Here is a 17,739-nt window from a genome sequence, read left to right as displayed (position 1 = left end):
TACATCATTACTTCAGGTTGGATGGTTCTGATTGGCTAAGAAAAATAGACAAGATTAGAAATTTTCCACACATGGACAGATAGTCAGAAGCATATCTCCATCTACCACGATGCTGACGCTCGCCCCTGAACTTAGGCACAGGATGTCTTGATAAGTCATGAAAAGGCATTAATTCACAGATGTCACCTGACCAAAGCATTTCTTAAGTAATATAAGTCAGATATTGAAGTGAATTGTTCTTTCTGTCGCTCTGCTGAGGAAGATTTCATTCATTGTTTTGGCAATGAATCCACACAGAGACATTTTGGTACAATTAATAAAGAGTTTGGATGGAAACTGATATTAATAATTAAACGAGTCTAGTTATAGATACGAGAATAAAACACTCATCAATCACTGCAGTGAGCTTAAAATATCACTCATTTTTATTCACTTTAATGACAAAAAAACACTCATTTCTGTCCATTTTAGTGTCAACACAAAGTTAGTGTGTTTCAATTCATGTTCTCTAATAACACAAAATATGTAGTTTAGTTGAATATTAAAGCACTTCCAGAGAGAAAACAAGCATTTAGTCACTCTAAAAACTATAAATAGTCCTTATATAAAATATATATACATATCCTTTATACACACCTTTATAAAAGAATGAATGAAATCTTTATTTCGAACTCGAAAGAAAAAAATATGTACAAATCAATAACATAAAAGAAATTAAAATTTGTGCAATTTTAATTTCTACCAAATCTTTAAACTTTAAAGTGTAATTTTAAACACAGTAAATTGGTATTCTCATGATATCCTAAACTTTGTTTACTACTTGTTAGCTCTCTTTTGTATTGTGCTTAATGTTTTTAAGGTGGTTTTGTACTAAAAAAGAAACCAATAATAAGAATCACACAATGATCATAAATATATTGATACTGTGATCTGATCAGTGTGTCAATTCACAACCACATATCAAATTATTACTAACTCTACTGATACTGTAACGAGAGTTAGTTTTTGTTCCTGTAGTAAAGTTACTCTAGTGATCAGTAGTGATGGCCGTCTGACACCGATGCTCCGACACAAGCTTCGAACTCGACTGCTTCGAAGCTTGCTTTGGTGCGGAAAAACACACGTGACCGATGACGTCCGAAGCAGCAACTGCTTCGGTTCTCTGAGTGAATCACGTGACTGGTTCAGACCAGTCGATACTGCTTCGCGTCGCGAGAGGCTTCGTGACGCGAGACTTTGCTGCGCGCGCGCTTCAGCAGCTTTTTTGGCGCGTAATATGACTATATAGACAGCCAAACTGATGCACAAGATGTGGGTTTGTTGTAGAACAACCAATCAATCAAAGTTTATTTACATCATTCACACAAACCCTAATTACACTCATACAGACATTATTGCTATTTACAATTTCGCCACTAGATGTCACTGAAACGAAGCTTTGAATGAATGAACCCATTTTCAAAACTATTGATGAAGTGGTTCAATACTGGTTCATTGCTTCATTTGGACATCACTATTTATCAGAATGTCAAAGTATTGAAATCAAGTTCTCATATATTCTCTGTGAACTTTATGGAGCTTCATTAAATGTTTAATATTGAGTTTCTCCTGCAGTTCAGATCAAGTGTTTCTGGTTCAGTGTGATCATTATCAAAGACTTTACTGTGAGACATCTGAACAGAATATATGTGAACATTTCAGTGAGATCACACTTTATCTGATCACATCACAGTATCTATATTTTTATAATATATTTTTATATTTACTGAATTATATAATGCAACACGATCCACTGGATTCCTCCTGCCGCATATCAGCCAGTTTATCCATAGACTCAGTCCTGGGAACTCCTTTATCTTCATCTGGAGGTGGACCTGATATGGACCAGAACAACAATAAACTGAATTATAATGTGATTTGAATCTGTTTTACACTCATCATAATACAGTTTATACTAATCAGGGCTTGACATTAACACCCGCCAACCCGCCAAATGCGGGTAGATTTCAGCTGTGGCGGGTAAGACAGCCACTCCCACTAGCCACTTTGGCGGGTTGAATATAATTTCAGTTTACAGCCAAATGATCGTCGAAGATCGTCGTAGCACAAAATTACAATCCAATCACACAATTCGTTATTTAGGCTACGTGCAGTTAGTGAAGGAGGGATAGGCGGAATTGCGCTGAATCACACACAACAAAAGCGCTCTCTCGCGTGCGCTCTCTCTCTCTGTCGCGCGCGCGAACAGTTCTCCTCTATGGCAAGCCAAAAGGTTCAGAATTACGCTATAGAATATACGCGTTTACTATCTAACGCCGTCAAATACTGCGTTTTAAACAGTATTTGCGCCGCAAAATACGCCGTTGTGATTACAAACGACGTAAAAAACGCGCGAAAATCCGTCAATGACGCCGTATTTAACGGCGTTTTAGTGTGCATGAAAAGCGCCGCATTTTACGCCGTCCATCTTGACATACGACGCCGTAAAAAACGCCGTTTTGGCTGCACAGAGCGCGCGTCTTTTACGGCGTTTTGCTTACAGTATAATGAGTCACGCCCATGATTTCCACAGCCAGTAGGTTTGAATGGTTTTCACCCAATCAGTGGTAACTGAGCCAGACTAGACCAATTCAGCACGGATCATTTTAGCCAAAGGAGTCCCTATGAATTGATAGGATATATTTATGTACAATAACCTATAACTATTTTCATCTCTACTAACATTAAACATATTAAAGACTGCACCTCTTTATCATACTTAAATGTATTGCTAAGATTTCATGTTCAGCATACCTGCCCCATTCTATGTGTTTAGCTTATAACCCAGATACTTTTCACGCTAGTAAAAAAACTGAACACTAGCAAGTAATATTTCCAAAACTATGGATTGTCCCTATAACAGAAGCAAGATAGTGTTTAAAAGTTGTGCAACATATATGTGGTAGTTGATAGCCTGTTAAAATGCCCGACTCCCAAACCACGATATGCACGATACGATATGCAACTTGTTTTGTATCTATTAAAATATTGTTGAATTTAGTTTTTCAGTTACATTGTCATATTAGAAAATAAACGTCATAGTAATTATTTTTATATGATAAACATATTCAAAGGCCATCGAAAGACAACATCCAGCTGATTGAGCTATAATAGGCCTATCCATTAAACTCATTTGAAATAAATCCAAAATAATAACGTTATTAAAAAAAATAAAAATAACGTTATATATGTCCATTAAGAAAACTTTCCTGGCTAGCCAAAAACAAAATTTAAAAAATAACGTTTTGGGGACCAAAAACTAACATTCTGGGAACCATAAATTAACGTGCAGGGAACCTTCTGGCAACCCAAATTTGTTAGCTGGGGAGACGGTATCATCCATCACTTGGTCAGTCGCTGGGTGAAGAGGATGACCTCTTCCAGGCTTAATAAACTTATTAAGCAAGGAGATGTGCAGCAATATCTCCTGCAGCACATAGCCTTCTGCAATGAGGAGGATTGTTTTGGAGGGCCAGCAAGTCTTCTTTGCAATCAAAACCTGTACGATTATTCTTGGACTTACTCACACAGTTCCTGAGTTTCGGTTCATTTATGAGACGCGCTCCTTTTCATGTGCAACAAAGGTGATCGCGCCGGCGCTTCCATGTCATGATTAGGCTTATTATGTCTGCTACATTTTTCTTTTTATTTATATTGGATGATGAAACATGGATTAAAATTAAGATACAATTTATACAAAACGAAATTTGTTTTAAAGGAAAGGCTTGCTGCTAAACAAAACTTAATGAAATTATCAAAATGTCTTACCCATGTCTCCCGACATCTTACTAATGCGGTTTTCTTTCCATAATCATTTAAATAAATAATATTTAAATAAATGCTACATGTGTTTGTTTTTTTTACTTAAATTCATGTTTTATTCATATTACATTGTATTCATTAAAAAAAAACATTAGCCTACATTTCGCCATATCCAATATATTTTTGTAGCATGAACTCTAAAATATTTTTGCACTTTCAGTTTAGGGTAGGCTAAAACAAATGACTTTAAAAAAGGCCACCGTTTGTGGGAGAAGTTCGGTCTAAACAAATCGTTAACCGAATTTTGAAGGATATAGTGCAAAATAATTTCCATAATTTTAAAAGATAAAACATAAGTTCTCTGATCTTATATGACTCAAACAAGACAATTAATGATGTGCAACTGAACGGAATGAAACAATAATGAGGAGCGGGAGAACTAAAGGAACACGTGACAAACTGTAAACAAACCGAAAGTTCATGGTGACTAAATTCATAATATTATAGGCCCATGTGTTTCAACGTGTCTGAAGCTCCAAACTATAGACTAATTTTGCTGCTTGTTTACACCTGTGTCCGCTTTTTTAATCTGCTTGCTTGACTGCCCCATTAACATTAATCGTTTGGATATGCGTCAGTTATGTCCATGCATTCAGCTGCCCAATTAAATACCTGTCTGTCATTAATGTTAATCAAACAACAAAAGATGTTAAATAATCTGAAAAATGATTATTTTTAATTTTCTATTGTTTTTGTAATTTGCTTCTTTGTTCTTTTATATAGCCTAACACAAATAACTTTCTCATATAAATTTCTCATATTAGCCCATGCTCATATTGTCCACCTCTTGCCCACCTGTACATACCAGCTGATATACAATGTAGTCTTGATTTGGGTGGTCAATCTGCATTTAAAAGTTTGAAAGGGTTTCTTCTAAATCAAGTAAAATGACTCAAAATAAAGTAATTTAAGCATAACAAAGTCAACTTTAATCATATAAAATGTAATTTACCAACATCAAAATTGTGGCCAGTGAAAATGCTCAGTGGCTAGTAACGTTGGAAAACCACTAGCCACAGTGGCTGGTGAGCAAAAAAGTTAATGTCAAGCCCTGATACTAATATTAATACTATAGAGATACTAATAGAGATCTGTGGGATAATTATATTTCTGTCAGTTTCTGTATGAACATGTTTTACACTATATGTGTTCATCAGTCAGAGAACATTAAAGCAATTATGAAGCACAAAACTCAGTAAAAATATAAACAAACCAATGTTTTGACCAACATTCTGTGAAATCAGGTACAGTAAAACATGATGATAACAGATTGATTTTGATTAGTCTCTCTCAGATGACACAGAAATGTTATAAGAACGCTTTATTAACGTTAGATTATGAAAACATTATTTCTGAATGTTCTCTGAACTTATACTTGTTCAAATGAAGGTTAGTAAACCATAAAGAGAATATTTCATATTATTATTTTACAAACATTATGGGAACTTTACATTTGAATGTGTGAATGAAACAAATAACAAGTAGTAGGCCTAACATTTAAAAACACTATAGACAATAGAGTTGTGACGTTCGCGAACGAACCGATTCTTTTGAACGGCTCATAAACATGAACGATGGGAGCCGAGTCGCGGCTGGAGGGGAGCCGTTCTTTCTGTCGTTCTTTTTTCCTATGCGTGTTTCACACAGATGCACACAAATGAGCTCCTCCGCGAGACAGAACAGTTATAGGGGGAGGGGCGCACCCAGCGCAGATATTAGTTATTAGTTGTGCACGCATCCTTCACGTGAGTACTCCAGTGGAAAAAAACCCTGCGTTCCTCTGTCATTGGGTAGGAGCGGAAGTTGAAGGGGCTGATGTCCTATTTGCAAAGTTTACAGTAGTAATAGTATTTAGTATGTAGACATTTCCATTTTATTTATTCTAATTTTATCTACTTTAAATATTTTTTGTTTTCTATCAAAATGTTCTTGTGTGGAAGTGTTTGTAGTAAAAGCTGTTTTGCACAGAAATTCATTGCAGCCGGCTTTGTTTTTGATGTTTATTTGTGAGTAGGTATTGTATGAATAACAAAAGTCAACGTAGCTTTACACACACACACACACACACACACACACACACACACACACACACACTTTGTACTAAAGGTAAATCCAAAATAGTGATGTCACTCTCTAAGCAGAGGGATTTGTGCAACCCTATGGAATATAGTCCACACATGACAAATGAGGTAATAATCAATATTTCAGAATAATTCAAACTCAGATATTGGTGTGTGATATCCGAGTTTTAATTATTTGACTACAAATCTCACCTCATCATTCCTCCCAGTGATTATTTCCAGGATAAACTGAGATGCCCCCAAGCTGGCTTCTTAAAACTGACTAAATATTTAAAAAGAGCCAAAAGAGCCGTTCTTTTGAACGGCTCTTTGAAAGGAACGGATCGCGAAGATCCGGATCCCCTCAAAGAGCCATAAATCCCATCACTAATAGACAAACATCCAACTGAAATGTTTTAGAAAACGCTTTCCTTGAACAATGTGTAAATAATGTTTCTGTGTTAAAACACAAGCGTGAATTGAGTTTAAGAGCAGAATTCACTAAAGCATTACTAAAGTAAATCACTGTAGAGAAAACAAGTGATTGTCTTGAGTGACAACATGAAGGGTCAGACTGAACACTAGAAATGAACACTGATGTTACCTCCTCCTCCACGTAGACATTTAGTCATGTGTATAATACACCCATTGGATACGCCATAATCGCCGAGTGTACGATCATGGTCCAGTATCTGGTTTCCGTATAGTATTCTCCACTCGTCATCTATGAAAAACAACAACGGCAAACATCAACACATCAACCTCATTAAGAACCGAAGATGAATCATTTCATCATTAATAGGGGTTTCCTGTAGGCTAATTAGCATAATTTTACTATAAACGTCACCGTTAAAAATATGATTACTGTAGTAAATGATGGTTGATTTCTGTAAGGGTCTTTGATCAGATGTGATTAATCGACAACTTTTCCCTAATGTTTAAATCATTTTCGCATGTAGTTATTGTTTGAATGAATCACACAGAAGAGCTCGACTCACGTTCTTCATCATCAGGACGGACTCTTCTTATTAACTCTTTAACAGTCATGTTCTTCAGCTCCTCCACTGAATCCACATCTACTGATAATATTTTTCCTCTTTCGTCTTTTACAAATATTTTGCAGTTCATTTTGCAGAATTCCTGTAGAGTTTAAATCGAAATGAATACTGCGCAGTGTTTTACTTTCACTCTTGCTCAGAGATGACTCCGCCCACTTCCTCCAGCACTCTCTCCCGAAGTGTTTTTATTTGTTTATATTGTATGTAAGGGTTTGTTTGTTTATAATCTTCAATAAAAACACATTTGATGGTCATAACATGATTTATGCATGTGTGAGTAAAACATTTAAAATCATTAACAGCAGGGGTGGATTAAGGTCTGCACACAAACACATTTTCCTCTGGTGATTTGTGTTAGACCCATCTGTAAGATTTTGTTATCAATTTGTTTTATGTGTCAAGTATACCAATGCAGAAAAGATATTGAACATGTGTTTTGTCACTATCACACAATACAAGATTATTGTCAAATAAATAAATGAACTTGAAATGACTTTAGTTCACATGTAGAGATTACAGAATGACCTCCAATAACCCTGATAATGGGTTAAAGTGTTAGTTTACCCTCATGTCGGCTTTCTTTCTTCTGCTGAACATAAAAGAAGATATTTTGAGGAATTTTGGGAACCAGAATGTGTCAGAATGTCTTCTTTCATCTTCAACAGAAGAACGTTATATTTGGAGAGTGAGTGAATGATGACAGAATTTTCATTTTTAGGTGAACTATCGCTTTAAGATAAATAATAACCCATTGCTTTCAGACATAATGATTTAATTGTATTAGGTTTTGCATGTGGATGTAGGCTATATTTAGACATTTATTAGAGACTTTGTCAAAGTTCAGTGTTTTTTGTTAATTTGTTAAGTTGAAATGTCAGTTTTATCATTATTATTACAGTCAAATCTGGACACAGAAAGCATTTCATAACTCATACGGTGATAGCTTGATCAGTCACACAAACGTGATCAGTGAGATCTGTGGTGAAACACTGACAGATTCAGATTCAGTGGCCTTATGGGAAAAATGCTTTACATTCCCAAACAGCTCTGATCACATTATGTTGAGCATTGTCATATTCAGATAGACTTGGTGTTTTTGATGTTGGTGATTCGTTCATTATGAACTACTGTTTTCTATTGTGCATAGGTCTATTTCCACGAAATTCACTTGAGTCATGAAATATTTTACTTTAAGAGGCTGAAGTCAGAATATAGTGAATGTTTTGGACAATATCAGACTTTAATGATCAGATTCCAGCTGTTGCATATATCAGCTAATATTTATAATTATACAATTATTATACAAAATATAATCCATAATTATACAAAACATGAACACGATCAATACATTTATTTCCATTCAAAAGGATGGAAATTGATTTATTAATAATTAAACAAGTCTCTATGAAAATAAAACACACATCAATCATGGTGAGGTTAAAGTAGTTATAATTTTTATTCAGTTAAATGGTAATAAAGACATACAGGTTCATTTCTGTCCATTTTTATATAAACACAAAGTTAGTGTGTCTCAATTCATGTACCTGAGCACTAAAATAACACAAAATATGTAGTTTAGTTGAATATAAAAGCACTTCTAGGGTGAAAACAAGTATTTAGTCACTTTTAAAACTATAAATAGATCCTTTATACAAATATATATATATCCTTTATACACACTTTTATGAAAGAATGGATGAAATCTTTATTTTGAACTCAAACTATTAAAAGAAGAAAAAACACAATAATATGTACAGAATAAACAGCACAAAATTTCGACATATTACATAATTTGAAGCTCTATAGTCTTATCAGACCCAGAATCTGAGACTTAAGTCAGGTGCGTCAGAGAAAATCTACCGCACTTTAAAGTGTGTAATTTTAAACACAGTGAACTGGTTTTCTCATAATGTGTTTACTAAGTAACCTGATACCTGATCACACTATCAATATATTGATCAGGATCATGAGAGACTGAACATTATTCACTGAGGCTGCTGCATATCACATAATAGTTTTTCCATAGAGCAGGACCTGGGAATTATTTCAACTTCATCTTTTCGTTTGGCTCCTACATGTTCATCTACAGGTGGAGGGTATCTGTGTTTGCATCGTCTTAAAATTGCGATACCTGATGTGAAACAGAGCAACAACTGATCAGAAGCTTTAATTGTGTGAAGGATCAATAATTAAAGGTCTTTTGCTTCATCATAATGAAGTTTTGATTTATATTGCCACAAAATGAAAATCAAAACTCATGAAAGTCAACAATTTTTAAATGGAACAAAACATAAAACACGTGTTTAAAGATTGTATTTGTGTGTAAATATGGGATTATAAAAAAAATGTCACAAAAGCTACTATAAAAAAATCATGTGGACTTTTGACTCTATCATGACGTCTATAAGGAGATGCTTTAAATACCGTAGAGATCCTGATCACTGTTTCGATATTCTTTGCAGATGACAGCCTTGTGTTTAATGCCATAAGAGCCAAGTGTGCGATTCCTGTCTAGACGCTTGCCTTTGTAGAAAAGTGGACAAGGTTCACTAGGACAAACGAAGAAATCTATGAAATGAACAACAAAATGTTTACATTTACACTGATAGATTATGTTTTGCTCATTAAGATTATGTTTTTGATTCTTTGCAAAGTTCACAGTCTCACTGAGAAGAGCTGAAGCTGCAGTCAAACAATAAGATTTTATTTACAGTTATTAGTCATTTTTACAGAATTGACTTACCGATTGTTGCTACCCCACTGGAATGATGGTCAGATGCTCCTTAAACTGATGTTTCCATTAACGTTTTATTCGTGACACTCATGTAGACACCGTAAGAGCTACAGCAAATAAACAAAAAACAAAAACAAACAAACACTATAACTCTTACACAAACCCAACATAAAACAATACAGTTACACAACAGAAGAAAATAAACTCGTTTACCTTATAACCCTCTAGTGGGATGCACAAAATACAATAGGAGAGAAACGGCAAGCTGCGTCCTTCAATCAGCGTACACACACACACACACACACACACACACACATACACCTGGCGGAAATGGGCCCCACTTTATACGGTCCAAATGTCACGTGCATAGGTCGCGCATCAAGTCGCTTACCAAAATAAAAGTCCCTTAAGGAAGCTTGATACAAATGGATCGATGAAAACTCTCCTTTAAGTTAACCATCCGTTACACTCCCACCAAATCATGAGTTATAATAAAACAAAATGATTTCAAAATTACAGTGAAACTTCAAACAATACAAATACAGTTAAGAAAAAAAAAAAAAAAAAAAAAAAAAAAAAAAAACACAACATTTAACAACTCCCCAACAATAAAACCAACTTCTGAACAGGACGTTCAATAACAGAAGGCCTACCAAGACATTGTCCCTTCTTTCCAAAACTTTTGTCACCAAGACGAACTCTGACTCTCCTCACAAGTCCATCTGAATCTATGGTTGTTTCTACAATCCTACCTAATGACCATTTATGCCTAGGTAGATCATTGTCCTTGACAATCACTATATCCCCGATTAAAAGATTTCTCTTAGGGGTGTGCCAACGCTGTCTGACAGCAATATTTGAAAGGTACTCTTTACGCCAACGACTCCAAAATTGTTCAGCAAGATACTGAACCTGGCGCCACCTTTTCCTAGCATAAAGATCTTCTTTAGTGAACTTGCCTGGGGGAGGTAAGGCAATGGTTGATTTCATGGTAAGAAAGTGATTTGGTGTTATAGGTTCAAGACTATTTGAATCATTTAAATTATCAACAGTGAGTGGGCGACTGTTTACAATTGACATTGCTTCATAAAGGAATGCTCTTAAAGATGAATCGTCAATCCTTTCAGAAGCAATTAAAAGCGTAGACTGGAGAACACTTCTAACAGTCCTAATCTGTCGTTCCCATACACCTCCAGAATGACTTGAACATGGTGCATTCATGACAAAGTCACACTGGTTCTCAGACAAGAAATTATTCAGCTTCTCTGTGTCAAGTTCTTTGAGAGCTTCAGTCAACTCCTTCTTAGCACCCACAAAGTTACTTCCTTGATCAGATTTTATCTGCCGAACTGCTCCACGTAAGGCAATAAAGCAACGCAAGCCATTAATGAAAGAATCTGTTGACAAAGAATCAAGCATCTCAATATGAATGGCACGGGAAGAGAAACAAGTAAAGATCAATCCATATCTTTTATACTCTTTTCGTCCTTGTTTCACAAAAAATGGGCCAAAACAGTCCATACCACTGTAAGTGAAAGGTGGTGAAGGATTTACTCTCTCTGGAGGCAAGTCAGCCATCTTTTGCGCTTCCGTTGGTCGCCTGTGTTTTCTACAAGTCACACAATTCCGCACATAAGATGCTACAGTACGATTGATGCCTGGGATCCAAAAACCCTTTGAACGGATTTCATTGATGGTAAACCCTTTACCTTGATGCTTAACTCTTTCATGGCAGTCAGCTATGATCAACCTTGTAATATGATGGTCTTTAGGAATAATTGCAGGATGTTTGAGTCGACTACAGAGAGAAGAATTACTTAGTCGTCCTCCCACCTTGAACACACCATCAATGTCAAGAAATGGGTCAAGGTTGTACAATTCATTGTGAGATGATAACTGGACACCTTTGCTTAAGACTTTCAGTTCATGATGAAACACATGCCTTTGTAAAAGTTTAACAATTAGGCACTCTGCCTTTTCTCTTTCATCAACTGTAGAGAGACTGCTTGATTTATCTTTATTAATTCGTCGTTGAATACGTGCAATTGCTCTAACCAAATTGGACCAAGATGAAAACTTTAACAGACGATCTACAATAGATTCCTGTTCCACTGCCTTTGTGTTAAGTGTTTGAAAACTTCTGACTTCAGAGTCACTTGAATGTAGTTCTGGAACTTCAATAGGAGGGAGTGCCATCTCCTTATTCCATAAGAACCCTGGCCCTGTGAACCAGTTAGATGAAATCAGTTCATCCACAGTAAGACCTCTTGAGACATGATCTGCAGGATTGTCCTTTGTTGGAACATATCTCCATTGCTGTGGAACTGTACTTAAATGAATCCTTTGTACTCTGTTAGCAACAAATGTGTGGAATCGCCTGGCTTCATTATTGATATATCCCAGAACAACCTTGGAGTCAGTCCAGAAAAACTCTGTGATGTCAATATATCGAAGTTCTTTTCTAAGGACTTTGCTGACATTCACTGAAACAACTGCGGCTGTCAACTCCAACCTAGGAATAGTTGTGATCTTTAAAGGAGATACACGGGACTTTCCCATGGCAAGAGCAACATGGACATCTTCCCTTTCATTTTTCAATCTCAGATATGAGCACTGTCCATATCCACTAGTACTAGCGTCTGAAAAATGGTGCAGCTCTACTTCTTTTACCTTTCCAAACCCAGGAGGAGCATATGTGCGGGGAATATTCACTCTTTTCAAGTTGCTCAAATCTCCTTTCCAACACTCCCACCTTGGCTGCAACTCGTTATTCAGTGAATCATCCCAACCAGTACCCTGTCTGCATACTTCCTGGAGTATTTTCTTACCATGAAGGATGAATGGAGCCAAGAATCCTAATGGGTCATACACCGATGCAATTGTAGATAAGATTCCACGTCGAGTTGCTGGCTGTTCCTTGAGACAAATATCAAACTTAAAACAATCAAGTTCCATGTTCCACTGAATCCCCAATGTTCGCTCTGTCAAGGAGTCATTGAATGAGAGATCAGGTTCTTTTACATTAATTACTCGTTCAGAGGGAGGAATACTTTCCAGGACAGATTTATCATTGGACACAAATTTGTGAAGTCTAAGGCCACCAATGGCACAGAGTTCTCTGGCTTCTTGAGCGAGCTGAATTGCATCCTCTGCTGTTTGTACACTTGTAACACCATCATCTACGTAGAAATCATTCATTACAAACTGAGAGCCCAAAGGGTACTGTTCTTTGTTACCTTCAGCCAGATGCTTTAGTCCGTAATTCACGCATCCTGGAGATGAAGATGCTCCAAAGAGATGGACAGTCATTCTGTACTCTTTAGGTTGTTCTTTCAAGTCTCCATTTCTCCACCACAAGAAACGCAGAAAATCTCTGTCTGCTTCATGTACATGGAACTGATGAAACATTTTCTCAACATCACATATTAAAGCAACAGGGTGCTGGCGAAATCTAAGAAGAACACCAGTCAAACTGTTTAACAAGTCAGGTCCTTGAAGGAGATGATCATTTAAACTGATTCCATCATACCTTGCAGAACAGTCAAAAACTACTCTCAATTTGCTTGGTTTCTTGGGGTGGTAAACACCGTGATGAGGAATATACCATTTGTTACCTTCACTCCCAACATCTTTCACTTCCTCTGCCTCTCCTCTTTTAATGACATCCTCCATAAATTCCACATAATGCTCCTTGTATCTTTGATCCTTTAACAATTTTCTCTTTAGATGGTTAAGTCGTACAAGAGCCAGCTGTCTGTTATCTGGCAAACAAGGCCTTTCTTTAAAGGGCAAAGGCATTTCAAAGTGTCCAAAGCTATTTTTCCTTATACCATTACTCAACTTATTCAAAAATATGATGTCATCTTGGGATAAAGTTTTATCATCATCAACATTCCTAAAGTCAGATTCTAAAACACGAATAGCATCTGCTGGAGTCAATGGAGGAACTTCTTTGGCAGAAAGTCTGTGACAGAGACTAGAAACACCAGAGGAATCAGGCTTGGGTAATGAAGGTCCAACAATGCTCCAGCCTAGATCAGTTTTAACCGCATAAGGTTCATCATACTCTCCTACAATCACTTGTCTTGGCGCCAGTGCTCTAGCACAATTGTAGCCAATCAAAAGCCCAGCCTCACAGTCCTTCAAAGAGGGTATCTCTTCAACCATAGGAGAAAGATGGTTCCAACGTTTAGCTGTTTCACATGTAGGTATATGTGCATGGTTAACTGGAATGCAGTCTTTAGTATAGACAGGAGGGAGATCGATATAAGTGGCAGAACTATAACCTCTTACACGAAGTCCTGAAATCCTTTCACTCTTCACTATGGTGTCCTTTCCAGTCATAGTTGTCAATTTTAACTTAACAGGAGATTTATCTGCCTGCAAGACATTGCTCACTTCTTGGTCGATAAAGGTTGTATCACTTTGTGAATCAAGTAAGGCATAAACTAATTTTTCTATACTCACGTCTTTGCTTGATGATAACCACACTGGTACAACCATTGATGTATAAGATGATCCCCTTCCAGCCACGCTCAAGGATACAACAGCGGTTGACTCATCTTCTGATGTTGGAGCAAATGCTGTTACAGAGACTGGCCCTTCTCTCTTGATAAAGTTATCATCATGAAGGCAAGTTGGATGTTTCCCTTTACATGTATTACAGGAAAGACGATAGCGACAGTCTCTTGCACGATGGCCAGTTTTCAAACATCCATAACAGAGATTATTTTCCTTTACAAATACCCTTCGTTCTGCTAATGTGTTGATCATCAATTTGGAACAATCACGAAGCTGATGCTTAGGATCCTGACAAAATATACAGGGAGGCTTTACATTTTTCTCTGCGGTCTTTGGCCTTTCAGACCCCAATATGGTCTGAGTATTGAGGACAGTGACTTTACTTCTTGTTTCTCTCAAATTGTGTTTATCAGCAGATGCAAAGCTGAGAGCATAAGATGACGTGACTGGATTACAACCAATCTCTGCCTCTAATGAAACAAATGCTGCAAAGGTCTTAAAATCAGGAAAATCCTTATTGTCTCTCAAGGTTTGCGTCACTTGTCGATTCCAACGTGAAGCAGCCCACCCAGGTAGTTTTTGAACCAACCTTTGGTTTTCCTCACAATCGTTTAAAATTTGTAGACTTGCAACATGAGGCATGGCATCTTGACAGGCATTAAGAAAATCCGAAAATTCTCTCAGTCCCACAGCATCCTTTGAATTAATTTTTGGCCAGTTTGAAAGTTTCTGTCGAAAGGCACGTTGTATTACAAATGGTTGACCATACCTTTGATCTAATCTACTCCAAGCATCCTTATAAGCATCAACATCACTCCTGAAAAACGTTCCATCCAAGGTCTTGCGTGCCGATCCACCAACATACCTTTTCAGATAGTAGAGTTTGTCAGCAGCAGATACACTCTTTTTATCAATCAATGACATAAAGGAAGCCTTCCACTCAACATAGTGAATGGGATCACCATTAAACACAAAGGGCTCTGGAGCTGGCAGTCTGTTCAAATTTATACTGTCTTGCAGAGCTTGCACAAGAGAAGGCAGTTCGTTTTGAGATGGAGATGTTTCATTAGCAGGTTGGATAGAAGTGCTTAGAGGCAAACAATACTGTTCTCCAATAATACAATTTGTTGAAGGATCATCAACTTCTTGAGCTGCCATACGATTGTAGGCCTCAAACCTTGCCTGAGCTACCTTTAAATCCTTTTCGGCCTGTAATTTCTCTAGTTCACGCCTTTGAGCATTCAAGTCTCTCTCTTGTTTGTCTTTTAATTCTTGAATTTTCTCCTTCTGTTTAGTTTCCTCCATTAGTATTTTATACTCCACTTCCCTTGCTGCCAGTTCTGCGGCTGCTTCAGCCTGTTTTGAAGCGACACATGAGGATGCAGTACGATGGCTTAACTGGGCAGAGGACTTGTGACTCATTCGGGAAACAGTGGAGCCATAAATAGAATGAGCATAGCTAGATTCAAGAAGCTCTTTTAAGCGATGTTTTACTTGAACTGCATCAAATTCATCAATGCCTGATATTCTTTCATAAGCAACTTTAATTATATCTGTTGTCACTGCCTCACAAGCATCGATACGGCGTCTTAATTCAGTAGATGGTGTAACATGGTCTCTAATTTCAACATAGAGATGCATGATGTTCTCCTTTCCCTCTTCTAGGGTATCAATAAGAAATGCTAACTGGCTCTCAGTAATATCAGACTTGAGTTGATCTCTGGAACTGCGTGCTAACGTTTTCCATTTTTCATACAGGGAGATAAGCTTTCTTTCTTTCTTTTGAATTTCATCTCTTTGAAATGCAAGCATTTTCTCAGTAGGATTTTTTGGACGAACAGAACGTCGAGGACCCTGAGTCTCTCCTAAATCTCCTTGTAATTTACCTTTAAGTTCACTCAAAGTTCGTTCTTTAGCCTCAATAGTCTCTATTATCTGTTGTCGGTCTATGCCATCTGTTGATGTTTGATACTCATTGTTAAGGGTTTCAATATCATGTTGGAGACTGTTAATCTGCCTTTCACATTCAACATTATCAAAAGAACAATTTAACTCTGTCATTTTAAAATTATCAGATTAATGCACGACTATACAATATATATCCAACACAGTTAAAAAATATTTAAATTCCTAAAGAATAAATCATCAATATTTATAGCCTCAATATTTGCATCAACAGTAAATTTAAAAATACCCCTTTTTCCTTTTTAGAAAGATTTCTTAAAACACCTGTATAAATATCTTATTCAAACACAACAAACGTTTTCACAATTTCTATTAAAGTCACTGAAGGTGCATAAACCCTTATTTTAACCTTAAAGGCGAACGTCTTTCGTTGATTAAACGTTTCCCCTTGATGTCCGTTTGCTGTTGTAGATGTGTGTCGAACAATAAATGTCACCTGAAGAAGAACACAGAGTTTCACAGTCCGTAACGTGTCGTTTAATCCTCCTTTTCAGCCGTAGTTAACCGTAAACGATCATCAGTTGACCATCAGAAATCAATCCGCTGCCCGTGAACACTCCTTAAAGACCCATCATCGTGGACACCGGTCATTAATGCAGCAGATTTCAACGACGAATGGCCAAGCTCTTACTGTTGCTACCCCACTGGAATGATGGTCAGATGCTCCTTAAACTGATGTTTCCATTAACGTTTTATTCGTGACACTCATGTAGACACCGTAAGAGCTACAGCAAATAAACAAAAAACAAAAACAAACAAACACTATAACTCTTACACAAACCCAACATAAAACAATACAGTTACACAACAGAAGAAAATAAACTCGTTTACCTTATAACCCTCTAGTGGGATGCACAAAATACAATAGGAGAGAAACGGCAAGCTGCGTCCTTCAATCAGCGTACACACACACACACACACACATACACCTGGCGGAAATGGGCCCCACTTTATACGGTCCAAATGTCACGCGCATAGGTCGCGCATCAAGTCGCTTACCAAAATAAAAGTCCCTTAAGGAAGCTTGATACAAATGGATCGATGAAAACTCTCCTTTAAGTTAACCATCCGTTACACCGATTTTGATTTCTACTTCTTTAACTCTTGTGTTCTTGAATTCCTCCTTTGAGTTCGCCACAGATATCTCTGTCTTTCTGCCTTTATCTAATAAACAGATATAAAAACTCATTTTGAATGTGCTCGAACTGCTACAGAATTAATGCATGATTAAACAGGAACTGATCCAGCATAAGCATGTGATGCAGTATTAGTTTCAGTTTTCAGTGAGCGTTCACTGTCAGCACAATGTTTGTTTTCATAATCTTTCACCATATAACTTCTTTCAGTCTGTAAACTGTATTGCATAAAAATTCTCAGTAACACTTCATTTTGATGGTCCAATAGCTGCACCATGTTTATTTACTTTAAACATCGGATGAAGTGGATTCTCTTTAATACAGATGATGCTGAGTCATCAATAAATTAGTCATGTCAAAAATGATGATAACCAATGTATTTTTCCATGAATCCGGATATTAAT

At 36.8% G+C, this 17,739-nt stretch overlaps 2 protein-coding genes across 7 annotated transcripts; both read right to left on the bottom strand.

Moving 5' to 3' along the window:
* Positions 1–401: 401 nt before the first annotated feature.
* Positions 402–7,159, bottom strand: LOC125247628 (ubiquitin-60S ribosomal protein L40-like). Its single transcript, XM_048159032.1, has 3 exons — positions 6,920–7,159; positions 6,526–6,645; positions 402–1,874 (listed from the first exon to the last, which is right to left on the bottom strand). The coding sequence occupies exons 1-3, from the start codon at positions 7,047–7,049 to the stop codon at positions 1,771–1,773; spliced, it is 354 nt and encodes a 117-aa protein (XP_048014989.1). The 5' UTR covers positions 7,050–7,159; the 3' UTR covers positions 402–1,770.
* A 1,252-nt stretch (positions 7,160–8,411) lies between these two features.
* Positions 8,412–17,460, bottom strand: LOC125247502. Of its 6 annotated transcripts, none has more exons than XM_048158834.1 (4): positions 9,927–17,460; positions 9,723–9,820; positions 9,404–9,547; positions 8,412–9,110 (listed from the first exon to the last, which is right to left on the bottom strand). In XM_048158834.1, the coding sequence occupies exon 1, from the start codon at positions 16,293–16,295 to the stop codon at positions 10,305–10,307; it is 5,991 nt and encodes a 1,996-aa protein (XP_048014791.1). In that variant the 5' UTR covers positions 16,296–17,460; the 3' UTR covers positions 8,412–9,110; positions 9,404–9,547; positions 9,723–9,820; positions 9,927–10,304. The 6 variants fall into 6 exon arrangements, with proteins under 6 accessions (XP_048014791.1, XP_048014794.1, XP_048014790.1 ...); XM_048158837.1 differs by having other exon boundaries at positions 9,404–9,528; XM_048158833.1 differs by having other exon boundaries at positions 9,723–16,924; positions 17,031–17,460.
* Positions 17,461–17,739: the final 279 nt, after the last annotated feature.

The sequence above is a fragment of the Megalobrama amblycephala genome, linkage group LG15 (genome assembly GCF_018812025.1).
Source record: "Megalobrama amblycephala isolate DHTTF-2021 linkage group LG15, ASM1881202v1, whole genome shotgun sequence".
NCBI classification, from domain to species: domain Eukaryota; kingdom Metazoa; phylum Chordata; class Actinopteri; order Cypriniformes; family Xenocyprididae; genus Megalobrama; species Megalobrama amblycephala.
The sequence above is the reverse complement of the archived record's forward strand: the minus strand, read 5'-3'. Positions and strand labels throughout refer to the sequence as shown.